This window comes from Sapajus apella, unplaced genomic scaffold (genome assembly GCF_009761245.1).
Source record: "Sapajus apella isolate SASKATOON/1434 unplaced genomic scaffold, GSC_monkey_1.0 scaffold135, whole genome shotgun sequence".
Lineage (NCBI taxonomy): Eukaryota > Metazoa > Chordata > Mammalia > Primates > Cebidae > Sapajus > Sapajus apella.
The window spans coordinates 245805-273041 of NW_022437075.1; the positions used below are offsets into that span (position 1 = coordinate 245805).

General features: G+C 54.2%; 2 protein-coding genes and 1 long non-coding RNA gene across 3 annotated transcripts; 2 read left to right on the forward strand and 1 right to left on the reverse strand.

Annotated features, from left to right (window-relative positions):
- Nucleotides 1-1681: 1681 nt before the first annotated feature.
- On the reverse strand, nt 1682-21295 carry LOC116540032. Its single transcript, XR_004264271.1, has 3 exons — nt 21208-21295; nt 6749-6935; nt 1682-2817 (listed from the first exon to the last, which is right to left on the reverse strand). It is a non-coding gene; the product is annotated as an uncharacterized LOC116540032 (long non-coding RNA).
- On the forward strand, nt 7899-10780 carry ZNF837 (zinc finger protein 837). Its single transcript, XM_032263332.1, is given in 3 exon segments — nt 7899-8768; nt 9133-9575; nt 9578-10780. Coding segments are annotated over 2 exon segments (1491 nt in total). The 5' UTR covers nt 7899-8768; nt 9133-9172; the 3' UTR covers nt 10666-10780.
- On the forward strand, nt 20491-22588 carry ZNF497 (zinc finger protein 497). Its single transcript, XM_032263333.1, is given in 4 exon segments — nt 20491-21119; nt 21227-22272; nt 22275-22425; nt 22428-22588. Coding segments are annotated over 4 exon segments (1374 nt in total). The 5' UTR covers nt 20491-21103.
- Nucleotides 22589-27237: the final 4649 nt, after the last annotated feature.

Here is a 27237-nt window from a genome sequence, read left to right on the forward strand (position 1 = left end):
AGGTCAGGAATTCAAGGCCAGCATGGCCAACGTGATAAAAACCCCGTCTCTACTAAAAATACAACAATTAGCCGGGCATGGTGGCGCGCGCTTGTAATCCTAGCTACTCGGGAGGCCGAGGCAGGAAAATCGCTTAAACCGGGACCCAGGAGAAAGAAGTAGCCGGGAGCAGAGATCTCAAAAAGAAAAGTGTCAGATTGGGAGAGGGGGGCTATCAATCATCGTCAAGAACAGTCACCCGATTTCACAAGGCTGAATGGGCGGGACTCTACGTCCCAGTCTGGAACGATGTTTCCCTGGCGACGACGTAGGTCCGCGACCTGCCTGGTAGGTGTAGCCGGCCTGTTTCTAGGACAACCGGAGCCCAAGCCTCCCACGATACCGCCTTCTCCGCAGCGTCAAAGCGGGACTCGACAGGACTATGTTTCCCAGCAGTCCCCGCGCGGGACCCCGCCTGCGCTTGCGGTGGCCCGGGTCCCTCAGTGCCGCGGCGGCCCAGGGGTGGCGGGAGGAAAGCTCCGCGCTGCACGCAGGGCGGGGACCAGGGGACCCGTGCGGGCCGCCTCCAGCGAGTAAGTGGCGTTCTGCGCGGACCCGCAACCCCAATCTGCGAGGCGGGGACCTCGGGGCGCGTAGCGTGGCAACCACCCCCGTTCCCTGTCCACCTCCGCGCGCGGGGTCCGGCGCGGAGGCGTGACGCTGCACACTTCCGGTCCTCGCGCTCCAGGTCCGGACCAGCCACAGCACTCGGTACCTTGAGTTCCGGGTGGGTCGGGCTGCTGTAGCTCTGGCCCCGGCGTTTCTGTGCTGGGTATCATTGAGGCCCGCGAGGGGAGGCTCCAGGCCGGGGACCCATCCTGACGGCCTTCGGCTCTCAAGTCAAGCCCACCTCCTGGCCGTGGCCGACTCCAGCCTCCCTACCGCCTCGGGCCCCGCCTCCTGGCCTTTGATCTTGCAGTTCCCTTTCCTTGTCTCCAGACCGGCTCCATGCCCGCTCCTCACAGAGGCCTGAAGAATCAGCCGCCTCCCTCTCCGGCGCTCTCGCGCGGCTCCTGTTTGATGTTCTTCAGGTCTTTTTCTCTCTGAAACCGTTTCCTTGTTATTTCTTCTTGTCTGCGGTCCCGGTGTTCACTCACTATTAGAGCAGGATGCAGCAGCATTTGGCCCCGACACAGTGGATGTCCTTGGAGGGTTGAAGCTCGCTCACCCTTGAGGGTGGCGGCACAGAGGGAGTTGTGTCTGCACTCAGACATTCTTCTGCTCGCAGTGCATGGTGCGCTGTTCTTCCCATTGCGTGCACAGTGTAGAACTGGACATCGTGGCTAGGGTTTGTGTCCCCTGGGACTGAGTGTGGGGGAGGTTGGTCTGTGGCCCAGAGAGGTGGAGCCACGCTGAGCTGGGCACTAGCCTGTGTCTTCCACACCTCAGAGCCACTCACGTTGACTTCCCTGTTCTCTCTATCTCTCTCTTCTTTTTTTTTTTTTTTTTTTTTTTGAGATGGAGTTTAGCTCCTGTTGCCCAGGCTGGAGTGCAATGGCACCATCTGGACTCACTGCAGCGTCGACCTCCTGGGTTCAAGCGATTCTTCTGCCTCAGCCTCCTGAGTAGCTGGGATTATAGGTATGCACCACCACGCCCGGCTAATTTTGTATTTTTAGTAGAGATGGGGTTTTTCCATGTTGGTCAGGCTGGTCTCGAACTCCCGACCTCAGGTGATCCACCCACTCGGCCTCCCAAAGTGCTGGGATTACAGGTGTGAACCACCGCGCCAGGCGACTTCCCTGCACATTTTCTTGGGCAAATAAGACCTCACTGTACCGTGTCCAACCTCCATGAGGATGTGGAATCTCATTAACTTTCCTGTGTGTGCTGTTGCTCTGCAATTCTGCAGGACTCCACCTTGACCATGTTAACCTCTCAGTCCTCTAAATTGGTAGCTCTGCATCCTGTTCCCAACACCAGAAGCCCTGAGGACAACTAGAAAGGCTGGGTGAGCACCCACGTGCAAGCATGCTCACCTGGGGCAGATGGGAGGTCACTGTCAGAACAGCTTGGGAGAGCTGTAATGCACCATTAAGGACAGGCTCCTGGGGCCTCAGGACCCAGAGCCTCCATTGTCTTTGCTGTGCTCAGCCTCAGGTCATGGGTCCATGGCTGGAATGTCACCCGTGTACAGTGGATAGTTGGACAGTGCCTCCTGGGAACAGATCAAGGAGGCGAAGAGACTCAGCTATGCTCCACAGCTTCCACTTGCTGCATCTGGTGCTGGAAGGCAGTTCTTGTTGTAACAGAGGAGCCACCCATGGGAGCAGGGCATCTGGGGACCAATCCAAAGATGCTCTTTGCACATGGCTAGCAGGCACCCTTCAGGGTCCCTTCCTGCCATGTGGGGACTGCTGGTTCTTCAGTTCAACCCAGCTTCCCCAACCCTCTGTTCAGACACTAAGCAGTTCAGACACTAATCTGACTCCCCATCACTAGGGATCAGGAGAGCCCCACACAACACACTTATTCTGTCGAGGGTGCTAAACCAGTCTCTGTAGGCTGCTATAACACACTGCCACAAACTGGGCAGTTTAAAACAACAGAAATTTATTCTCATAGTCCTGGAAGCCAGAAGTCTGAAATCAAGGTGTCGACAGTGCTGTGCTCTCTGATGGCTCTGGGTGGGGATCTTTCCTTGCCTCTTCCAGGTTGTGGCAACTCCAGGTATTCCTTGGAGTGTGGCTGCATCACTCCAATATCTGCCTCCATCGTCACATGGCCTCCACTTCTCCATGTCAGAACTCCCTGTGCTTCCTTCACAAGGACACCTGTCTTTGGAGTTAGGGCACACCCAGGTTATTTAGGGTGATCTCATCACAAAATCATTATATATTTATATAATTTATATATTATGTTATATATATATATATATATATATATATATATATATATATATATAAATACATATTTTTTGGGGGGTGGAAGGAGTCTCATTCTGTTTCCCAGACGAGTGCAGTGGTGTGATCTTGGCTCATTGGAACCTCCTTCTCCCAGGTGCAAGCAGTTCTCTGCCTCAACCTCCTGAGTAGCTAGGACAGGTATGCACCACCACACCCAGCTACTCAGGTATTTTTTTTTTAGCAGAGATGGGGTTTCACCACGTTGGCTGCGCTGGTCTTGAACTTCTGGCCTTAAGTGATCCGCCCACCCTGGCCTCCCAAAGTGCTGGGATTTCAGGTGTGAGCCACCAGGTCTGGCCAGCTTTTAGTATTTTTTTTTGTTTTTAATATATTCACTATGTTGTGCAACCATCACCACTGTAATTTCCAGAACATTTTAATTACCCCAAAACAAAACTCAATACCCATAAAGCAATTATTCCTCATTCTTTTTCCCTCAGCTCCTGATGACTACTAATCTACTTTCTGTCTCTATGGATTTGCCTATTCTGGATATATCACATAAATGGAATTATGCAATATGTGGTCTTTTGTGACTCACTTCTTTCACCTAATGTGTTTTCTAAAGTCCATCCATGTTGCAGTATGTGTTAGTACTCATCCCTTTTTTATGGCTGAATAATATCTAATTCTATGGACATAGCATATTTTATTTATGCATTTGTCATTTGATATACTTGGCTTGTTTCCCCATTTTGGCTACTGTGAACAGTGCTGCTGTGAACATCTGCGAGCCAGTGTTTGCTTGTGTGCCTCTGTTCATTTCTTTTGGGTGGATACCTAGGGGTGGAGTTGCTGGGGGTGTGGTAACTCCATCTTTACCCTTCTGTGGAACTGAAGGTTTCCACGGCAGCTGCACTATCTATACCCCCACCAGCCAGGTGGGAGCGTGTTCTGTACTTTCCCCTTTTTTGCCAGGTCTTCTTGTTCTCAGGGGAAACACTGAGCATGGATAGTGCCAGCTGAGGCCAGTCAGCTCATCTGCAGTTGGGGAGCCACACAATAGACCTTACTGCCAGCAGCTTTGCCAGTCCTAGGTGTATGAGTGGTGCTTTTTGAAATCCGGACCCCCCCAGCTCATGTACTTTATTCACACAAGGAGTCCGTACTCCACATTCTGGAGAAAGCTTCCCTTGCCTCCCCTGTGGGGGCCTGTGAGAACCCCCCATCCGGACTTGGGGAACTCAGCTCCCTCTACTCTGGTGTCTGTTGTGAGTTAGATTCATGTCCACCTGCTGTTGGGATGGTCAGTGCCCATGGGCAGGTGGGGCCCGTGGCTGCTGGCCTTCCCATGTGCCCATGTCATTCCCTATCCTCATCTTTGGAAGCTGCACGCTCAAGACTTCAGGGCAGAAAGAGCATAACAAGCCACAGCTGCAGCCAGCCAACCCCTCACCTGGAAGAAGTAGCCTCAGACTAGATCCACAAGTGTTTGGGAAGAAGATGTTTGTAACTGACTGCCCATTCTCTCTCACAGCCTTCCACCTGCTTGGGAGGTGACAGGTCACTCTAGGAGCCCTGTGCACAGTCCAGACCATGCGGCAAAGCGTGCTGGTGTTCAGCAGCACCCAGACATCCTCACTTCCAAGCATGCCTCCTTGAGTTCAAAGCTCCAGCTGGCTAATTTGATAGGCGGAGAGACCAAGGCATGAAGTGTCAGAGCCCATAGTGGGGGAAAGGTGACGGATTTTCTATAAGTTAGTCCTGATTAGTGCCACTCTTGAGGGACAGAGATTAAGGAAGGATCAGTGCCTTTGTGAGCCTGCATGCAGCTCCAGAAGTTTCAGGAAAATCCAGACCCTGAGTGGCTTTAAGGTGCAGACAGGGAAGGGCAGCCTCACCTTCCCTGTCTCACACAGACCTGGAGGGGACAGGAGAGTTGTGCAGTTACCACATGTGACAAGTGAGGCTGAGAGTTTCTACATCACAACAGAGTCTCCTTGTCCTTAGTGTCACCCTGGTTTATTAGCAAATGCCTGGAAACAGTACTTGCTGAACCCTTGGCACTGGGCCTGTCTGCTCTGCAGCTCACCCAGAAGCCTCCCGTAGAGAAGAACAGGAACCAAGGCTGCTTCAAAGGCCCTTCATGACCTGCAGAACTTGTCCAACTCTGCATATTTGTCTTTAACCAGTTTGGCATGTTTAATTTCCACTCAAAAACATTCGTCCCCAGAGTGCTGGCCATCAATGCATTTCTGCCATGTGGTCATGTTGTCCAAGGACGAAATAATTCACCAGGGACAACTGGTAATAGCTTCCTTCAAAGAGCTGAAGCCAGTTGTTCTGAAGTGCCCTTGGCTAAAAAGTCGACATCCAGTCTTGGTTAAATGCTTCCTGAATTAAATGAACTTAACTCAGGTTAAATTATTTCAGGCCACTAGGTGGCCCAGGGCAACTGCCTGTTAGAAATTTGCAAAACAGCCGGGCACAGTGGCTCATGCTTATAATCCCAGCACACTGGGAGGCTGAGGCGGGCAGATCACCAGGTCAAGAGGTCGAGACCATCCTGGCCAACATGGTGAAACCTCATCTCTACTAAAAATACAAAAAAATTAGCTGGACATGGTGGTACCCACCTGTAGTCTCAGCTACTCCGGACTTGCAAGAGAATTGCTTGAACCCGGGAGGCAGAGGTTGCAGTGAGCCAAGATTCACGCCACTGCACTCCAGCCTGGCGCCTGGCGACGGAGCAAGACTCTGTCTCAAAAAAAAAAAAAAAAAAAAGAAATTTACAAAACAGGAAAAGTAACATCAGATCAGGGATCTCTTGCTAAATACTTAGATTTTTGAGACATTTAATAAAGGGATATCAGCTGGGCATGGTGGTTCACACCTGTAATCCCAGCACTTTGGGAGGCCAACGGGGGTGGATCACCTGAGGTCAAGATTTCGAGACCAGCCTGGCCAACATGGCGAAACTCCATCTCTACTGAAAAAAAAATACAAAACTTAGCTGGGTGTGGTGGCGGGTGTCTATAATGCCAGCTACTCGAGAGGTTTAGGCAGGAGAATTGCTTGAACCCGGGAGGTGGACGATGCAGTGAGCTGACATCATGCCACTGCAGTCCAGCCTGGGCCACCAGAGTGAAACTGTCTCAAATAAATAAATAAATAAAAATACAAAATAAAAAATTTAAAAAGGGATATCTGGCCAGACATGGTGGCTCACACCTGTAATCCCAGCACTTTGGGAGGTTGAGGTGGACGGATCACAAGGTCAGGAGTTTGAGACCAGCCTGGCCAGCATGGTGAAACCCCGTCTCTACTAAAAATACAAAAAAAAAATGGGGCCGGGCGCGGTGGCTCAAGCTTGTAATCCCAGCACTTTGGGAGGCCGAGGCGGGTGGATCACCAGGTCAGGAGATCGAGACCATCCTGGTCAACATGGTGAAACCCCGTCTCTACTAAAAATACAAAAAATTAGCTGGGCATGGTGGCGCATGCCTGTAGTCCCAGCTACTCAGGAGGCTGAGGCAGGAGAATTGCTTGAACCCAGGAGGCGGAGGTTGCGGTGAGCCGAGATTGCGCCATTGCACTCCAGCCTGGGTAACAAGAGCGAAACTCCGTCTCCCAAAAAAAAAAAAAAAAAAAAAAAATTAGCCAGACATGATAGCACACACCTGTAGTCCCAGCTACTCGGGAGGCTGAGGCAGCAGAATTGCTTGAACCTGGCAGGCCGAGGCTATAGTAAGCTGCGATCTCACCACTGCACTCCAGCCTGGGTGACAGAGAAAGACTCCATCTCTAAATAAATAAATAAATAAATGCTAAAAATAAATAAAATAAAATACAGGGACATCTACCTTCCACAGAAAAAGGAACACAGAACAAAAGGAGAAGAATCTGGGTTCCCGTGCTCAATGAAGCAGTGATTTAAAAGGGTGCCACAAGCGTGTCCATCTTGTGCTCTGAATGTGATGTTAGCCATCGGGATTCATAGTTCAAAGGCTGTGCTGAACAGATCCATCTTTGTTCTGGAAACAATGAGATCTAGGAAGGGGACAGGATTGTGTAGTGTGAGGCTGAGAGACCTCACATCACAACGCAGTGAGGAAAATTCCACCCCCGCCCCCGTCGTTTTTTTAAGACAAGAGTCTCACTCTGTCGCCCAGGCTGGTGTGCAGTGGCCCAATTCTGGCTCACTGCAACCTCCACCTCACAGGTTCAAGTGATTCTCCTGCTTCAGCCTTCTGAGTAGCTGGGACTACAGGCATGCACTACCACCATGCCTGGCTAATTTTTTTTTTTTTTTTTTTTTCCGAGATGGAATCTCACTCTGTGGTCCAGGCTGGAGTGCAATGGCATAATCTCAGCTCACTGCAACCTCCGCCTCCTGGGTTCAAGCAATTCTCCTGCCTCAGCCTCCTGAGTAACTGGGATTACAGGCACCCGCCACCAAGCCAGGCTAATTTTTATATTTTTAGTAGAGGTGGGGTTTCACCATGTTGGCCAAGCGGGTCTCAAACTCCTGACCTCAAGTGATCCAGCCACATCAGCCTCCAAAAGTGCTGAGATTACAGGTGAAAATTCCCTTTCTTATCCATGGGACATTTTATAAGTCAGTTCTCAGATTCTCAGTAACTGTCATTGAGTTAAAGGGTTTCCTGATCAAGAAGCAAGTCCTCTGCTTTCTCCTCCTCTATTTTTGGCCATTCAACTGCTAGCTTAGGAGACGAATATTTACATATGCACGTGTGTGTATCTACTGTCAGTGCGGGCTACAGATTAGGAACTCACAGTGTCTCTAGTTTGCGCTGCAGGGTTTGTTGTAGCCTCTCCTTTCCCCTTTTATCACTTCTTTCTCCAACAGTGAAAAACTTTGCTCTCATAAGCTTCATTCTTCTCACCTACTTGTTCAATTTCCCTGTAAGTAACCAGTCTGCCTACCAGGTGGGCCTTCTCCTCTGCCCAACCCCTCCATGCATAGTGCCCAAAGACTGGAGTCCTCCCTATGCAAGTCACCACTGAGTCCAGCCAAGTGAGCCGCACTCCAGGTGGGAGTGGTCTGAGCTGTGTGTATCCTTCCTAACTCAGGCTAAACGTGTGTTTCACCTAAATGGCATCTTGATGCATGTACTGTGTTTTCCCTGTAAGGTGTGAAGAGCTTGGCAAAGTCTACTGTTGTAGGCAGAATAATGGCCTCCTAAAAGATGTGCATGTCCTGGTCCCTAGAACCTGTGAATATGTTGTTTCACAAAGCAAAAGAACTGAGTGTGATGAGGTTATGGATCCTGAGATGGGGGGATTCCTGGATTATGTCTGCTTGCCCTAGTGTGATCACAAGAGGCAGAAGGATCCAAGTCCTATAAGGAGTATAAGGAGATTTGACGACAAGCCCAGAAAGTGAGAGACGAAGATGTCTCACTGCTGGCTTGAAGATGGAAGAAAGGAAAGTAGGTGGCATCTAGAAGCTGGAAATGGTTAGCAAACATCCTCCCCAAGAGCCTCCAGGAGGAACCCACACTACTGAAACCTTCATTTAGGACTTCTGACCTCCAGAACTGTGAGATGACAAGTTTGCATTGCCTCAAGCCACTGTGGTGATGGCAGTTTGTTAAAGCAGCAGTAGGTAACTAACATAGCCAAGGCAGAATTTTAAAATAGTAATAGCAGGCACCAGGCCTTGCTAATGTCCACACTTGCTGGAATGAACTGGGTTGCCTGTCTCCCTGCTCAGCTGTTTATATTTACCATTATCATACCCATTTTGTAGATGACGCTGCCAGGCTTGAGACAACCACGGTTACCTGGTTGAAGAGGGGAGAGGCAGCCCAGCATTGGCCTCCACAGTGAAGATCTCCTGGCCAGGCTCTCAGCTGTCAGGTGAGTCCCACCTCACACCTCCCAGAAGAGCTGGACAATGGCAGTGAATGGAGCCAGGAGGACCCGGAGTCCCTGTTGCTTGGGGAAGGGGGACCAGGGAGGGCCTTAGCCAGGGGCACAATATTTTAGGATCCAGTGTGGAGGAGGAGCAGTGATGTGTGCAGAGAGCGCCCGGGAAGCTGTTTTCTGGGATCTGGGTGTTGACAATTTGAAGAGGGGCAGGAGGCCCTGACTCCATTTACCCTTTCAAGTCTGCAGAAAGCTGGGGGCCTCCCAGTAGGTGCCAGCTGTGGGGTGGTTGCTCTTTGTCCCAGTTTTCCTCTTCTCCTGGGAACTGCCAGCTCCATTTCTCCCTGCTTTCCAGATCCTACAGCCAGGACTCTGCGCTAGGGGCCAGTCCCAGGATGGAGGCTTCGGCCCACAAGGCTGGGCAGGGAGGAATCCCCAAGGCTCATGCCCGAGGTGTCTCCGGGGCCTGGGCGAAGAGGCCCGAGGAGCCGAGGCCCCTCGAAGAAGACCGGGCAGAGAGCCGCCCCACTCAAAAGGCGGACCTGCCTGGAGGGGCAGCGGGTGGCCTGACGACTCCCCCAGGGTGGGGCTCACGGGGCTGCAGCCTCGGGGTAACCCCCGGTCCAGGGACCAGACCCCTAGTGCAGGAGCCGTGCGGCCCCGCCTATTCTCAGGACCCGGACTTAGTTACCCCCGAGGGGTTGCAGGCTGGGGAGGGCCCCTGTGGAAGCCCGGAGCCTGCTGGGAACTGCAGCAGGAAGTCCTGCCTGGCGCTGCATCGCGGGGCGCCCGCTGGGAGAAGCCCCCCGTGAGTGACCCTTGTCCGGAGTGGCTCCGCAACCACCCCTGGACTCAACTGTGTGAGGTCCACACGGACTGCTGGCCGTGCCAACCGCGGACTGGCGCTCCGACCTACCCGCAGACCCCAAAGCCGACCTCCCGCGGAAGAAGACCCTAGGTGGAGCAGCCCCGGGCTTGCGCGTGCGGCGAGGCCTTTGCTTGGAGGGCCCCGCGGATCACCCAAGAGCGGCTGCAGGCGACGGAGGAGCCCAGTCTGTGTGCCCGGTGCGGGAAGCGCTTTCGCCCCAAACAGCAGCAGCCGGGCAAAGGCCCCCCAGTGTGTCCCGAGTGCGACCAAACCTCGCAACCTTGCCTGGATGTTCCCGAACCCCCGGCCCAGCGACTGTACGCTTGCGACGAGTGCGGCAGGGCCTTTGTGCGCTGCTCCGGCCTGTACCGCCACCAGAAGACGCACTTGGCGGAGCGCCACAGCCGCTGCCCCGTCATGGTCCAGCGTGCCCTCTGGCTGCAGCGCCCGCCCTGGGGGGACTGTGGCGAGCGGAGTCCCCGACGGGTGTCGGGAGCCGGGAAGAAGCCGTACGAGTGTGTGGAGTGCGCGAAGGCCCTCGGCCTGTTCTCTCACCTCGTGGAGCACCGGCGCGTGCACACCGGAGAGAAGCCCTACGCGTGCCCCGAGTGCGGCAAGGCCTTCAACCAGCGCTCGAACCTGAGCCGCCACCAGCGCACGCACAGTAGCGCCAAGCCCTACGCATGCCGACTGTGCGTAAAGGCCTTCAAGGGCCGCTCGGGCCTGGGGAAACACCAGCGCGCGCACACCGGCGAGCGGCCCTACCGCTGCCCCGAGTGCGGCAAGACCTTCCGCGGCTGCTCCGAGCTGCGCCAGCACGAGCGCCTGCACTCGGGCGAGAAGCCCTACATCTGCCGCGACTGTGGCAAGGCCTTCGTGCGCACCTGCAGCCTCGTGCGCCACCTGCGCACGCACACGGGCGAGCGGCCCTACGCGTGCGGGGAGTGCGGCCGCGCCTTCAGCCAGCGCTCCAACCTCAACCAGCACCAGGAGCGGCACACCGGCCGCGCCGCGCCTTGACCTCCAGGAGTGGAGAGTCGACGCGTCGCCAAAGCGAACCACGCGTCCAGGAGAGGCCTTTGTCCCTGAAAACCCACAAACGTTTGTAACCTTGATTAAACTTGACTTTGTACACATGGTGTCACAGGCTTCCACTGTTCAAGTTTTGTTTAACCTTTTCTAACTGGGCACGCAGCATCCAGTTGCAGGCAAAAGCAGTAATAATCTCTACGGGGCGCTATGTGGCCCAGGCACTGTGTCCACAATCTCTGGGGTTTTTTTCTCCGCAGAGATATGGTGTGTGTTACTGGGCTCTCTGGTATGTGAGGAAACAGGGAAAAATGACTCTCCGGAGGCAAGACCATAAGACGGCGGAAGCAGGATTCGAACCTAGGACCTCTTACTGCCCCTTAGGCGGATTCAGGAGCCTTGGGACCTCAGGGTGTTTGCACACCCTCTGCCGTAGCCGGCCCGGCACAGCTCGTGACCCTCCAGAGGTGAGACCTTGAGGCAGTCTTCTGCCTATCCCAGCCCTGGCAGCCCAGTAGTCACTGCAGAAAGGGTTCCCTTAGGTGGAGTGTAATGCCCTGGCAAGCTTGCCCTGGTTTGATTGACTAGCGGGGTCTCCTTATTTTCCCCGGAAGCACATCAGGCTGAATCGCATCTCCCCAAGGCTCCGCGGTGTGAGTGGAAGTAAAGTGGGCGCCAGAGTTGTTGGCATGATGCCCCCAGCACCACAGAGGTGGGAGTCCACCTCTTCCCAGCTATATTAGTGGCTGTCCATGGCTGCGATTCCAATTTCTTTCTGCATTTCATCCACACTGGCTCCAGACAGACCCAAGGCTCCCTCACTCCAGAGGCCGACAGGGGAAGGCTGACTATGGACAGGCCTGTTCGAGGACATTGCCCTTTGGCGTGCATTTCCTCCTCACACCAGCTGGGAGGGCCAGGAGGATGCTTGCACATGGCTCAACCAGAGCCCCGGAGAGGGCAGAGCTGGGCCCTCAGGGCCTGGGCCTTGTTGCTTCCAATAGTTTCCAAAGTGTGGCCTGGGACCCCGAAGCAGAAGATTCCTAGATGGTCCCCGCAGCCACACTGGGGACCACCTGAGCTGGCCATTGACATTTACCACACTCTGTGGCCCTAATGGTACTGTGTAGATGGGTGCTGTTTACGCCCCAGACGTTGGTGAACATTCCTGGGGTACCTCTCTATCTGCCCTTGCCAAGGTCAGACCAGGGAAAGCACCTCTGAGGTGTGGATGCTTAGCTTCCAGTGGGGCAGCCAAAGGGCAGGGCCTGAAACCAGCCTCAGAGGCCCTGGGGAATCCACCCAGGGAGAAACGCACCTCATAATGTCCTCAGTCCTCCACAGCCCCCAGAAGGCCCAGGTCTTGGTTAATCCAGGACTCATCCACCAGCAGCTTAAACCCTTCTTTTCTGGGGAAAGCATCCTGATGAGGCAGGCCCTGCCCAAGTTTCCTTCCACCTTGTAGTCTCCTTGAAGCCCTCCCCAGCCTCCAGGAGAGGGAGAGCAGTCCTTGCCTTCCCCCCACCACATCCTCCAGGACTCTTCCTGCAGGAATTCCCCAAGCAGCAGCTCTCCTGGTGTTCTGTGGCTTTTATGTGCTGCTCAGTCAGGTGTGGCCAGAAGAGGAGACGCAGGACAAGCTCAGGAAAACAAAATTCATTATGCTCATAGATCCTAGAAACAGGAGGTGCGGCCCCTGAGGAAGGACACATGAGAAAGCACCAGCATCTGTCGGAGGCAGCAGCGGCAGGAGCAAGGGTGAGCTCTAAGCCAGAGCCTTCACTGGGGTTTCCAAGGGCCTCAGGCCCATGAGTAGCTGGCTGGGACACACAGCCACATCTGGCTAATTTTTGTATTTTTCTGTAGAGGTGAGGTTTCACCATGTTGCCCAGGCTGATAAAAAAATTTTTAAGCTGGGCTGGGCACAGTGGCTCACGCCTGTAATTCCAACACTTTGGGAGGCCGAGGCAGCTGGATCACGAGGTCAGGAGATCGAGACCAGCCTGGTGAAACCTTGTCCCTACTGAAAAAAAATACAAAATTAGCCGGGCGTGGTGGTAAGTGCCTGTAATCCCAGCTACTTGGGAAGCTGAGGCAGGAGAATTGCTTGAAACCAGGAGGTGGAGGTTGTAGTGAACCGAGATCACGCCACTGCATTCCAGCCTGGGAAACAGAGAAAGACTCCGTCTCAAAAAGAAAAAAAAAATTTTTTTTAAACTATTTATATATCTTTTCTTGTTTTTTGAGACTATTCCAAGAAAAAAAAATTTTTTTTTTCTTTTTTTGAGACGGAGTTTCGCTCTTGTTACCCAGGCTGGAGTGCAATGGCGCGATCTCGGCTCACCGCAACCTCCGCCTCCTGGGTTCAAGCAATTCTCCTGCCTTAGCCTCCCGAGTAGCTGGGACTACAGGCGTGCGCCACCATGCCCAGCTAATTTTTGTATTTTTAGTAGAGACGGGGTTTCACCATGTTGACCAGATGGTCTCGATCTCTTGACCTCGCGATCCGCCCGCCTCGGCCTCCCAAAGTGCTGGGATTATAGGCGTGAGCCACCGCGCCTGGCCTGAAAAAAAAATTTTAAGCTAAAATTGACTCTCATGCAAATGAGATAAAATGAACATATGTTACATATTTTAACTTAGAGAAAGAGTAAGATGTTACCAGTTATTTGAGGATGAAGGAAAGGACTGTAGGCCAAGGAATACATGGAATGCACCTCTAGGTACTGAAAAGGGCAAGAAAAGGTTCTACATTAGAGCTTCCAGAAGGAGGTCGGCCCTGTCAACATCTTGTTTCAGCTCAGTGATATCAATGTCAGACTTTTGGTCCCCAGAACTGTGAAAGAATAAATTTCTGTTGTTTTAAGCCTCCAAATTTGTGGTAATTTGCTGCATAACCACAGGAAACTAACACATCATCCCTCAGTTCTGCTTTTCTGTATGGACTCCATTCTCTGACAGATTCATCCCTCATGGGGGCAAGAAGGCTGCAGCAGCCCCTGCTGACAGATGCTCACAGCCACAGGTTTAAAAGAGAAGAGGCCCTAATAGTTCAGAGAGAAGTCCCATAATGCTCACAGGTTCAAAGTGGCCATTACCAGGACCAGGGTGATGCACTGATCTGTGTTGCGGGCCTGGGCTATGTACCCACATCTGCCCAAACCACCTGGGTTGGGGTGGGGGCTCCCCAGTGCAAACTGGGAAAAATTGGTACCAAAAAGCTCATGGAGGCTGGGGATGGTGGCTCATGCCTGTAATCCTAGCATTTTGGGATGCCAAGGCAGGAGGATCACTTAAGCCTAGGAGTTCAAGACCAGCTTGGGCCATATAGTGAGATCCCCTCTCTAGCTATTTATTTATTTTAGCTTACAGCACCTGGTGTGTGTGTGTGTGTGTGTGTGTGTGTGTGTGTGTTTTTTTTTTTTTTTTTTTTTTCTGAGATGGAGTCTTGCTCTGTTGCCCAGGCTGGAGTGTGGAGTGGCACCATCTCCGCTCATTGCAACTTCTGCCTCCCAGGTTCAAACGATTCTCCTGCCTCAGCCTCCCGAGTAGCTGAGATTATAGGCGCGAGCCACCATGCCTGGTTAATTTTTGTATTTTTAATAGAAACGGGGTTTCGCCATGTTGGCCAGGCTGGTCTCAAACTCCTGACCTCAAGTGACTCGACTGTCTCAGCCTCACAAAGTGCTGGGATTACAGGCTTGAGCCACCACACCCGGCAACGGTCTATGTCTTATTTATTTATGTATATTGTTTTGAGACAGAGTCTCACTCGGTTGCCCAGGCTGGAGTGCAGTGGCACGAGCTCGGCTCACTGCAAACTCTGCCTCCCGGGTTAAGCAGTTCTCCTGCCTCAACCTCCTGAGTAGCTGGGATTACAGGCGCGCGCCTCCACGCTGGGCTAAATTTTGTATTTTTATTTTTGAAACCAACAGGGTTTCACCATGTTGGTCAAGCTGGTCTCAATCTCCTGACCTCGTGATCTGCCCGCCTCAGCCTCCCAAAGTGCTGGGATTTCAGACGTGGGCCACCGCACACGGCTTTAGTCAACGGCACCCGGTGTTCCAAAGCGGTCTCCCATCAAAGTACTAACAGGCCCGACCCTGCTGAGCTTCCGAGATTCCGGCTCTATTTTAAAAATAAAGTGCATGGATTCCAGCTTGGTGAGTGGTCCAGAGCGCGTGGGTGTGAGATGCAGCTCAGTGGCGTTAACTAAGCTAGGTTCCAGGGTGGCAAAGACGGCCTGGGGCCAGACAAGGACGACTAGGGAGAAGCGAGATCAGCCAGTCAGGCGTCCGCGATCCCCGCAGCCTCGAGCGACCGCGGAGCTGCCGAGTGTGTGCCGGAGAGGCGGGCCCGCGCAGGGGAAAAGGCGGGCCCGCGCAGGGGAAAAGGCGGGCCCGCGCAGGGGAAAAGGCGGGCCCGCGCAGGGGAAAAGGAAAAGGCGGGAGCGCATCCATGGTAACGCCAGACGCCAGAAAGTCGCTCGCTTGCGGCGACGTCCCCATAGGGACCACAAGCGCGCGCCCGCCGCCGAGCCATAGCTGCGCAGGCGCAGTGGGGAGAACCGCGAGGCGCTGGGCTGCTCGGCTGAACGCGATCGCGCCTGCCAGGAGAGCCGGTGCCCATTCGCCCGCCCCACCATTCCCTGTGGCTCGGGCCCGCGTGCGTGCCTCTCTCGGGCCGCGCCTAGCGGATTTAGGGGTGGGCCGAGGATAGTGAGTGACGCGGACGGACACCATCCGGCCAAGCATGGATCAGCCCGGCGGCTCCAACCGCTCCCGCCGAGCGGGGCAGGGCGGGGCGCGGAGCGGGGCCCTCTGGGACCACCGAGAGCTAGGCCTCCGCGAGGTCCAGAGCGGCCCGGAAGTAACTAGGCACGGGCTAGAGGTGACGCTGGTGGGGGCGGAATCTCTTCTCGCGTCTGCCTCCAGCTCCATGAACGCGAACCTTACGGCGTTCACTTCTGTAGCAGCGTTCCTCCTGCTCGCTTATGTCACTCATTCACTCATCAGTCCTCCAGACTTATGGTTTCGCCTTCGTGACCTGGGCCGCGCCATCATTTCTTCCCACATTCATTCATTCGTTCATCAGCCCACGTCCCGCGCAGTTCCTGTGGTCAGCTGGCGGGGCCTCGCCTCTGAGCCCGGGGAGCTGCCCGCACAGGCCTCGCGCCTCCTGGCCGCAGTTTCCTCCGCTTTACCCACCCTGTATTTGTTTGTCCAGCCTAGGCCTTGGTGGTGGGGGGGACACAGTCACTCGTGAGCCATAGCTGCGCAGGCGCAGTGGCCCGATACTGACTCCCTGCGGTCGGACGAGTGCCCGTTGTTGGGGGCGCGTCCGCTGGGACTGACGCGGGAGGTGGCTCTGACCGTCTGGGGGTGAGGAGGAGGCGTTCAGGCTCAGACAGGGCCCGCAGCGTAGATGTGAGGACCGCAGGGAGGCTGGAGCAGTGAGGCAGACAGGAAGGACGAGGATGGCCTCAGGACGGCAGCCCTGTTAGCTGGCGCGGGGGGGCTGGAGGCTGGCAGGTTGGGGTGGCGCAGCACAGGCCCTGGATGCAGGGGCAGCCTTGCCTGGGTCCACCTTAAGAAACGTGGGTCCCTCGGGGGGCCCCGGATTTCTGGTTCTTCAATACACATATAGTGGATTTTCATTGAAATCTGATGGCTTTTTTATTTTTTAATTTTTTTCTGGAGGTCCGGGTGGCCCAGGTGCGGCAGCTGGGCACCCCCGCGATGCTCCAAATTATTTATTTTTAAGACGGAGTCTCACACTGTCACCCAGGCTGTAGTGCCGTGGCACAATCTTGGCTCAGCACTTTGGGAGGCCAAGGCAGGCGGATCATGAGGTCAGGAGATTGAGACCATCCTGGCCAACATGGTGAAACCCTCTCTCTACTAAAATACAAAAAATCAGCTGGGCATGGTGGTGCACGCCTGTAGTCCCCAGCTACTCGGGAGGCTGAGGCAGGGGAATCGCTTGAACCTGGGAGGCGGAGAATGCAGTGAGCCAAGATCGGGCCACTGAACTCCAATCTGAAGACAGAAAAAAAAAACCAACTTTTAATTTGAGGTAATTATAAGTTAATATGCTGTAAGAAATAATGCATATCTTATGTACCCTTTACCCAGTTTCCCCAAAAGGTGGCATCTTGAAAAACAAGAGGGTGGGCATGGTGGCACATGCCTGTAATCCCAGCACTTTGGGAGTCCAAGGGGGGTGGTTCGCTTGAGCTCAGGAGTTAAAGACCCGTGAGCAACATGGTGAAACCCCATCTCTACTGAAAATACAAAAATTAGCCGGGCATGGTGGCTGCTGCCTGTGATCCCAGCTACTGGGGAGGCTGAGGCAGGAGAATCGCTTGTACCCAGAAGGCAGAGGTCACAGTGAACCCAGATTGCGCCACTGCACTCCAGCCTGGGCGGCAGAGCAAGACTCTGTCTCAGAAAAAAGAGAAGAGAAAAAGAAAAACTAGAGTACAAGATCACAACCAAGACGCAGATCATTTCCATCACTGCAGGATCCCCAAGTTGCCATTTCACAGCTGCGCACGCTACCCTCCTACCTCTGCCCCTCATTCACCTTTTTTAGTCAACTAGTAATCTATTCTTCATTTCTACAATTTTGTCATTTCAAGAAGGTTGCAGAGGTTGGGAGAGGTGGCTCATGCCTGTAATCCCAAAACTTTGAGAAGCTGAGGTGGGCTGATGACTTGAGCTTGGGAGTTTGAGACCATCCTGGGCCACATGGCGAAACCCTGTCTCTACAAAAAATGAAAAAAGTAGGCCAGATGGGGTGGCTCAGGACTGTAATCCTAGCACTTTGGGAGGTCGAGGTGGGTGGATCACCTGAGGTGAAGAGTTTGGGAGCAGCCTGGACAACACGGTGAAACCCTGTCTCTACTACATAAATAAAAAAATAAAAATTAGCCTGGTGTGGTGGCACGCGCCTGTAATCCCAGCTACTTGGGAGGCTGAAGGCAGGAGAATCACTTGAACCTGGGGGACAGAGGTTGCAGTGAGCCAAAATTGTGCAACTTGACTGCAGCCTGGGGTAAGAGCGAAACTCCATCTCAAAAAATAAAAATTAGCCACTTCTGGTGGCACGTACTTGGTGTCCCAACTCCTCGGGAGGCTGCGGTGGGAAGATGGCTTGAGTCTGGGAGATGAGATCACACCACTGCACTCCAGCCTGGTGACAGATGACCCCGTCTCAAAAAGAAAAAAAAAGAGAATGTTGCATAAATAGAATCATACAGTTCTTATGCTTTTGAGACTGGGTGGTAACTTTTAAAAAACATAATTTAGCCAGGCGTGGTGGCATATGCCTGAAGTCCCAGCTACTCGGGAGGCTGAGGTGGGAGGACCTCCTGAGCCCAGGAGTTCTGGACTGTAGTGTACTATGCTGATCGGGTATCCACACTAAGTTCGGCATCAATATGGTGACCTCCCAGGAGCAGGGGACCAGCAGGTTGTCTAAGGAGGGGTGAACTGGCCCAGGTCGGAAATGGAGCAGGTCAAAACTCCTGTGCTGATCAGTAGTGGGATCGAGCCTGTGAAAAGCCACTGCACTCCAGCCTGGGCAACATAGCAAGACCCCGTCTCTTAAAAACATATATATTTGAAATATATGTATATATATAATAAAATAACATAAATACCATAAAATTTATCCTTTTAAAGTGCATAATTCAGTGGTTTTTAGTATATTCAGAGTTGTGCAGTCATCACCACTAATTCCAGAATATTTTCATCACTCCCAAGGAAACTATCTCCCCTTTCTCTTTTCCCTGTAGATCCTGGCAACCACTAATCTATTCTGTCTCATGGACTTATCTGTTCTGGACATTTCATATAAATGGAACCACATAATATGAAGTCTTTTGTGTCTCAATTTTCACTTAGCATTTTTTTTGTTTTCTTTTTACACTTATAATGTTTTCAAGATTCTTCCACCTTGTACTTTATTCTTTTTTTTTTTTTTTTTTTGAGATGGAGTCTCACTCTGTCACCCAGGCTGGAGTGCAGTGGCATGATGTCAGCCCACTGCAACCTCTGCTTCCTGGGTTCAAGTGATTTTTGTGTCTCAGCCTCCCAACTAGCTGGGACCAGAGGCACGAGCCACTACACCTGGCTAATTTTTTGTATTTTTAGAAGAGATGGGGTTTCACCATGTTGACCAGGGTGGGCATTCCTTTTTATGGCTGAATTATATTCCATTGTATGGAGAGATGGATCATGTTTTATTTTGTCCATTCATCAGTTGATGGGCATTTTGGCTTGTTTCCCCTTTTTGGCTATTATAAATAAGGTTGCCATGATATCCAAGTACAAGGTTTTGTGTGGACATATTTTCATTTCTCTATGAGTAGAATTGCTGGGTCATATGATAAGTCTACATTTAACCCTTTGAGAAACTGCCACTGTTTCCACATAGGCTACACCATTTTATATTCCCACCAGCATCTGATTAAGTGTTAACATTGGCAGCCAACTTAAAATTTTAAAACACTTCCTGGAGGGGACTGTCAAACAGGACCCATCTGCTGGTCTGACTCTGGGTGTCCTGTTTACAATCTCTGCCTTAGGTGTTCTGTGTATGGGATGAAGGAAGACAAGGCAGGGGAGAGACCCTCAGGAAAAGCAGGGAGAGGCACAGGGATGTTCAAGCAGCCATGGCACCTCAGTGTGTCCCTCAGGCACCTTGATACCCAGATGGGCAAAGATGCTGACACTGGGGGCCTAAAGCGCTGATACCCCCATTCTTACATTTTTACTCAGTCTCAGTTGGTCCCAAGGAGGGGGACTTCATGGCCTTGCTGTGCTCACAGGCTCACCTGTGTGTTTCCAGCTCTGGAGAAAGTACTTTGGGCCAAGCAGCTGCCCTTCTCTCCCAGAGAATGGGCAGGATGGCTGCCCAGATGTGTAAGGCATCAGCCCTCGCCCCCCAGGTCCTCCAGAGTCTACTCGCACTGATGATGGGTAAGCCCAGCTCTAAGACCCCTGGCCAGAGCTTCTGGGGGTTCTGCTATGAGGAGGCAGGAGGGCTGTGAGGAACCCTGGCCCAGCTGCATGAGCTGTGTGCCAGTGGCTGACGCCCGAGGCGTGCTCCAAGGAGCAGATGCTGGAGCTCTCGGTGCTGGAGCAGTTACTGGGCACACTGGTCCTGGAGATCCAGGCCTACCGCAGTAGCAGTGGCCCGGAAGCCCTGAGAACGCCACCACCCTGGTAGAGGGGCTGCAGCAGGAGTCAGCTGAGCCGGGACTCTAGGTGGGTAGGGGCTGGGCTGGGGCTGGGTGTGCCTCCCTCTCTCACAACCCCAGCTGAGCCAGCACTGGGACCGGTAGGGGGTTGGTGTCTGAGAGGGCCTGGGGCTGCGGGAAAATGATAGTGACAGGTGGGAGTTTGGTGGTCCTGGCTTGGGCTGCAGAGTCAGAGATCTCCAGTCCACACCTGTGTGCTCTGCACTGTCCTGAGAACTGAGGGTGCAGAGAAGGGTGGGTCATGCCACTGCATGCCCCATGTTTTCTCCTCAGATCTGCTGGGCTGAACACCTCACCCTGCCCTCCAGCCTTCCTGTTTCCAGGTCCCAGCTCCCAGCCTCCAAGAGGATCTGGTCCCCAGGACAGAGGAGGTAGAGGAGCAAGAGGCTCCCCTGGGCCCCTTCCAGGCCCCACCTCCAGGTATGGAACCATCCACGCACTTGTCCCTGCCCTGCCCTGTCTTGGCAGCAGGGCTGGAGGCTACACAAAGAATGATAAGGTGCTCAGGGCAAATGGGGATGGGCTTTGCTCACTGTAGAGACTTCACTGTGGGAAGGAACGGCTGGACAGGCAGGCATGGCCTCAGGACCAAGGAGGCCCTCCCACCCTTGGCCTCTCTCCCTCAGGGATCTGGGCCGCACAGCCACCCCATGCCCTGGACTACCTGGTCTGGCCTGCACAGAGGCCTGGTGTGGCCATGGCCTGGGTAAGCGCCACTGAGATTCCTCCAGCCTGGCGGTGCTGACCATAATATTGTGTGGAGGGGACCGCCCAGGGATCTGACCAGGGTGGAGTGGGCGAGGCAGACATAGCTGGATTTGGGTGTGGCATGTTCTCCAGCCTTCCGGAATGGAGGCAGATCCACCATCTTCACAAACTGGAGTCCTCACCTTCCTGACACTCCCCGTCCCTCCCCCCCCACCCGCCACCAACCTCAAGCAAGTGGAAGAGAGTGACGTTCCAAGAGGGCCGGTGCAAGTGTGGTGCACACGGCTTTGAGTCCTTCGCGATCCTGGCGCCCCTCCTGCTCCTGCTGAGCCGGGTGTGAGGATGTGCACGTGGCACTGTCAGAGAGGCCCAGAATGCTGGCCTGTCCCCTGAGTATCTAGCCCGCCTGCTAGTCTTCCTGCTCCAGGCTGCAGAGGGCACGGGACATCCAGGGCCATGAGGAGAAGAGTGGGTGAGGGCATGACAACCAGCCCCCCCACAGTCATGTCCCCCAACCCCTCAGGCGCGCTGTCTGCCTTTGTGTTCTCTAAGGAACTTACCGTTTCTCTTCTGTTTTAGGTGACAGAAGCGAGATGGAGTCCCGAGGAGGGTGGACCCTGCAGGTGGCCCCAGAAGAAGGCCAGGACCTCTGCAGTGTGAAGACTGCCACTAGGGGCCCCTCTGAGGGGGCTGTGTCTGGAGGCTGGGGGACCTGGGAAGACTTAACGGAGGTCCCAGAGGAGGCAGGAGATGGTCAGCAGCAGCAAGCCACGCTGGGGGCGGTGGACGACCAGGAGGGTCCCGGCAGGGAGCGGGAGCCCGCAGACGGTGGGCAGGTGGGGGCCGGGCCCAGGAGCCAGCCTTCAGACCGGGCGCCGCAGCCCTCTCCCCTCCCTGCGAGGCCGGGCTGCCGGTGCGGGGAGTGCGGCAAGGCGTTCAGCCAGAGCTCCTACTTGCTGCAGCACCGGCGCGTGCACACCGGCGAGAAGCCGTATACGTGCCCCGAGTGCGGCCAGGCCTTCGCGTGGAGCTCCAGCCTCAGCCAGCACCGGCGCATCCACAGCGGCGAGTGCGGCCAGGCCTTCCGCGGGCACTCGCAGCTCATCCACCACCAGAAGACACACAGCGGCCTGAAGCCCTTCCGCTGCCCGGACTGCGGCAAGTCCTTCGGCTGAAGCACCACGCCGGTGCAGCACCGCCGCCCGCGCACGGACGAGAAGCCCTACGAGTGCCCGGAGTGCGGCAAGGCCTTCAGCTGGAACTCCAATTTCCTGGAGCACCGGCGCGTGCACACGGGCGCTCGGCCGCACGCCTGCCCCGACTGCGGCAAGTGCTTCGGCCAGAGCTCCAGCCTGGCGGAGCACCTGAAGATCCACGCGGGCGCGCGGGCGCACGCCTGCCCCGACTGCGGCAAGGCGTTCGTGCGCGCGGCGGGTCTGGGGCAGCACCCGCGCACACGCAGCAGCGAGAAGCCGCTCCCCGGCGCGGAGGGCGGCCAGGCTTTCCGCGGGAGCTCGCAGCTCCTGCAGCACTAGCGCTCACACACGGACTAGCGGCCCTTCGAGTGCGCCGAGTGCGGCCAGGCCTTCGTCACGGGCTCCCACCTGGAGGAGCACCGGCACGTGCACACCACACGGGCGAGAAGCCTCACGCGTGCGCCCGGTGCGGCCAGGCCTTCAGCCAGCGCTCCAGCCTGCTCAGCCACCGACTCACGTACACGGGCGAGCGGCCCTTCGCCTTCCGCGGCCGCCCCGAACTGCGCCGGCACCAGCGCCTGCACTCTGCGGCGAGGCCTTCGTGCGCAAGTCGGAGCTCGAGAGCCACCGGCGCCAGCACACGGGCGAGCGGCCCTACGCTTGCGGCGAGCGCGGGAAACCCTTCAGCCAGCGCTCCAACCTTAACTAGCACCGGAAGCGGCACGGGGGCCGCACTGCGCCCTGACCCCAGGACGCCCCAGAGCGGGAGGTCGCGGACTCGCGGCGCTGCGGGGTCCCGGGTCTGAGTGCGCTGTCTGCTGGCCCTGCCTTCGCCGGCTGCCGGTGCGGACGCTGTCCTGCTGGGAGTGCAGGGGAGGCCCTGGGTGTGGAGGACCGTGGTGCACAGTCCCTTTGAAGGTATCCCCACCGGACACCAAGGCCTGGCTTCGAACATGTGTGGTGGGCTCTTGACCCCAGAGAAACATCCAGAGGGTGGAGGCAGCAAGCTCTACTTCTGGTAGAGGTTCGTCCTTGCAGAGATGGGCAAGAACTGGCGTCTCTAACAGGTGTGGTGGTCCCCTCTGAGAACTGTGCGAAATGGAGATCTGGGGCTCCAGTGGGAACAAGGGCAGGGTGTGAGTCCCCTCCTCTCCTTCCTTCCGAGCTGTGAGCGAGAACAGAGGTTGTAAACGGGTTTCTGTCTCCGGCCAAGGGCTAGGAGGTCAGAGGCCTAGAGGGTAGCAGGACGCCTAGGCCTGAGGGAGGGGCAGAACTCTGTCCAAAGCTGCACGGCGTCCCTCACCCCCACCCCGCCTCGGTTCTCTCCACCATTGTGGCTGGGATTCGTTTTATTTTTTATTTTTATTTTTTTATAGAGACAGGGTTCCAACATGTTGGCCAGGATGGTCTCGATCTTCTGAATTCATGGTCCGCCCGCCTCGGCCTCTCAAAGTGCTGGGATTACGGGCGTGAACCACCGCACCCCTGCCCGGCCTCGGATTCATTTTAAAGGATAAATCTGTCTGCCTAGAAACACTGCTGGCTGTTTGTGGACCCAGCTTGACTTCCACAGGCCTCTGGTTGGCGCCACATGGCTCTTCTCTGCTGGGAGGGCAAGAAAGTCCCTGCACGTGGACCTGTGCAGCGATTGAGCCTGTGATGTGGCCCACCTTGAGCTGGGGACGCCATGAAGAGGTGGATTTACCAGATCCTAGGAGCTGGGAAAGGGAGCTTGGCCTCTAAAGGCTGAACCATGGTGGTTGCTGGAGCTTTGAGGGGATACAGGAGAGACACAGCTTTGCTCCGAAACCCCAGGGGTCTCCGTTGCATTGTTTCAGCTTACCAGAGTCCTTGGGCTACTTTTGCTCCTCTCGGGCTGCCCTCAGAGCGCAGGATGACAAGGGTATTTCCTAGGTAAGAGGATCCACAGTCAAGGTTATAGCCCCCAACCCCTCACCCCCCCCCCCACGCACCTCCCCCTTCCCTCTCCTCTCTTGAGTTCATGCCTGAAACTGGCATCACAGCCAATGAGACCAGGGAGCTGAAGGTTATTGAGATAACCCACAGATTCCAAACTGTACATTTCCTGTATCCCTAAGCTTTTGGATTCCTTTCTCCAAATTGTACCAGGGGAGTTCTAGCAATTCAGCCTCCTTGAATTTGGGCCACTTTTGAGTCCAGGTCTTAGTGAACCTGTCAAACAAACAGTATTCTTCAAGCTGTACAAGCTTACATCTTAAATTTAATCTCTGTAAGTCATCCCCTGTAGATACATTTGTTCCAGTCCAACATTGTGCCCCATCCTCCTTGGTCAGATACCCTTAGGTGCCATCCCCATACTTGTTCCCCAGGTTTACATCAATTACATGAATGAAAACCTGGCAATTCCTTTGGAGTATAATAGCAACCCTCAGAAGTATAGTTCACACCTGTCCATTTACAGCATGCCAGACTAGTTAGAGCTCTGGGACAATGAGGAGTGGCTGGAGGGAATGGGGTGCCCCTTACGAGGCAATTGCAAGATTCACACCTATTACCCAGTTTACAGACCTAGGTCAGTCCCCAGACACATGGCTTCTCAACTGAAGGGAGACTGATCCCTTTTAAGAAAGAGCCAGTCCTGCCACAAGAATAGACAGTATATCTTCCTCAAAGGTTCTGCTGCCATTTCCCTGGGGTGAGGGTGGGGCAGGAAATACTCAGATGTCTCAGGAATTCAGAGAGCCTGGCTCTGAGTTGAGGCTAATCCTCAAATACTCTGTGGTCCACGGACAAAGCAGGACTTTATGCCCTGAATTTGTCTTCTGGTGGTCTCATTGTGTGCACACCATTCTTGTTATTCCCCAGTGTGAGGATGGGTCATTGGATAAGACATACTCAGCAAATGACAGAATCACCACAGTGGCTCTTTGACTGGTAGGATGGGGGCCCTTAAAATAGGAGGGCCTGGCTGGGCACGGTGGCTCACGCCTGTAATCCCAGCACTTTGGGAGGCAGAGGCAGACGGATTACGTGAGGTCAGGAGTTCAAGACCAGTTTTGCCAACGTGGTGAAACCTCATATCTACTAAAAATACAAAAAAAAAATTAGCCAGACATGGTAGTATGTGCCCGTAATCCCAGCTACTCAGGAGTCTTGAACCAGGGAGCTGGAGGTTACAGTGAGCTGAGATTGCACCACTGTACTCCAGCCTAGGTGACAAAGACTCCATCTCAAAAACAACAACAAAAAAAAATAGGATGTCCTGAGCAGAAGCCCCTAGAGCACCCCTCTGACAGGAAGGCAGACCAGAAGCAAGGCCAAGTCCTTGAGGAGATTGCAGAAATCAGTGCCACTCTCAAGGACTTGAAATTGCAGGGGTGGCAGGTCTGATCACATCCCCATTGTACTTGACTGGCCTCTGCAAAGGACAGATGGGTCCTAGGGAATGACCGTGGATTATCAGGTCATTACTCCAATTGCAGCTGCTGACTCAGATGTGTTATCTTGACTGGAGCAAGCTGGCTCAGCTTCTGGTACAAGAGTGGCACAATTCTCAGCTTCATCTGCATCCACTCAATGCCATTCCATGCCTCAGGTCTCCCTCCTTGTCCTAAATCTCATAGATGACACTTAGCGGATCTGTGAATTCAGTGTAGGTTGTAATTCTGCAATGCATGCAATTAAGTTCTCTAAGTTTCAGGTGTTTTTGCCCTTGCTTCAGAAATTCTTTTAGAGGTGGCCTAGAAGCTTTGTGGTCCTGTGTGTCTTTTTTTTTTTTTTTTTTTTAACCACTAAACTACAGAAGTTTCTGTGTGTCTTGAGCTAAGGATTTAAAGCCCTGACCTTGTCGTATTTCTGTAAGTTCTCTAGCACTGTCAAAAGTAGGCAACCCACCCCACAGTCCACATGGTCACCATTGCTGCTACCAGCTGCTCCGTGCAGTGGCCACTGTGTCTCCCAAGGTGCTGGCTTCAGTCAACACTTCATGTCAAGTAACCACAGGTGACGGTCAAACACGATGCAACTGCATGCTGTGGCTTCCTAGCGTCTCATATTCTGTTGGCAAGAAGCTCAGCACTGCATTCCTGACCGAGGTCAGAGTCAAATCAATCCCAGAATCTCACCTCTGTACATGTTTCATGGGACTTTTCTTTTTTGGGGGAGGGGGCAGTGTTTCACTCTGTCCTCCAGACTGGAGTGCAGTAGTACAGTCACAGCTTATTGCTGCCTCGAGTTCTTAGGCTCAAGTGATCCTCCCACGTCAGCCTCCTGAGAAACTGGGACTACAGACTTGTGCCACCACACGTGGCTAATTAAAATTTTTTTTTTGTAGATACAGTGTCTCACCATGTTGCCTAGGCTGGTCTTGAACTCCTGGACTCAGTGTTCCTCCTGCCTCAGCCTCCCAAAGTATTGGGATTACAGGCGTGAGCCACTGCACCTGGCCAGGGACTCTTGTTGATACCAAGTACTACACCAGTTAGAGTCCAGTAAGGAAACAGAAACCGCACTAGCTTTTTCAAACAGAGGGGATATAAGTTAGGGACTGGTTGTGCAGGTTTTACAAGGCTCAGAGAGCAAAACTGGATGTTGCTGTGATGTTGCAGAAACTCAGAGGTTGATGCTTGCAGGAAGCTGCTACCACCCTTAGGGCTGGAGAACCCAAGGGAGCTAAAAGGAGGGTGCAGTGAAGCTGGTGTTGGGAAACTCATAGACGGACAGCTCCACCTCTGCAGACCTCATATTTGACCATGCCACTGGCTGCCTGGGCAGCCCCACTGCCAGTGGGCTGAAAGGTTCAGTCACTGTTCAAAGGTTCAGTCACTGTTCAAGGTTCAGTTCTGTGCACAGCCTGAGCTCTGCTCCTCTGGCCTGGCCTCCAGTCCTTGTCTGAGTGCCCCAGGCCTGGTTATGATTTCAGGCCTCAGCACCTGGTTGTCTTCTGCAGAGAATGCATTCTCCCCCAGCCCAACCAGAACACACAGCCTCTCCAGGTGCTCAGCAATATGGAAATGAAACCAGACTCCGGGAGTCTCCCCAGCTCCCTATCCCTCACAGCAGAAGCCAGAGCCCCTGCAGTGCCCAGTATGACTGGTCACCATCACGTCCCTGAGCTCTGCAACCGTTCCTACCCCTTGTCTCCTCTGCTCCTTCTCATTACAACCCCATTTCCCATCTTTGCCCTGGCTGCTCCCTCTGCCTGGAATCCTCCTTGCCCAGTTATCCCATTGTCTTCTTTGCGCCTGGCACACAGTAGATGCTTACATGCTTATGGAATAAATCAGTGGGGAAGATGCAGTTCAGGGGGCAGGTGAGGGCTGGGTGGTTTCCCTGAGCCCTCACCCTAGTAGCAGAGCTAGGCTGGGACACCCAGGGTGGGAAGCAGACTCCAGGGGTGAGAATGACAGGACT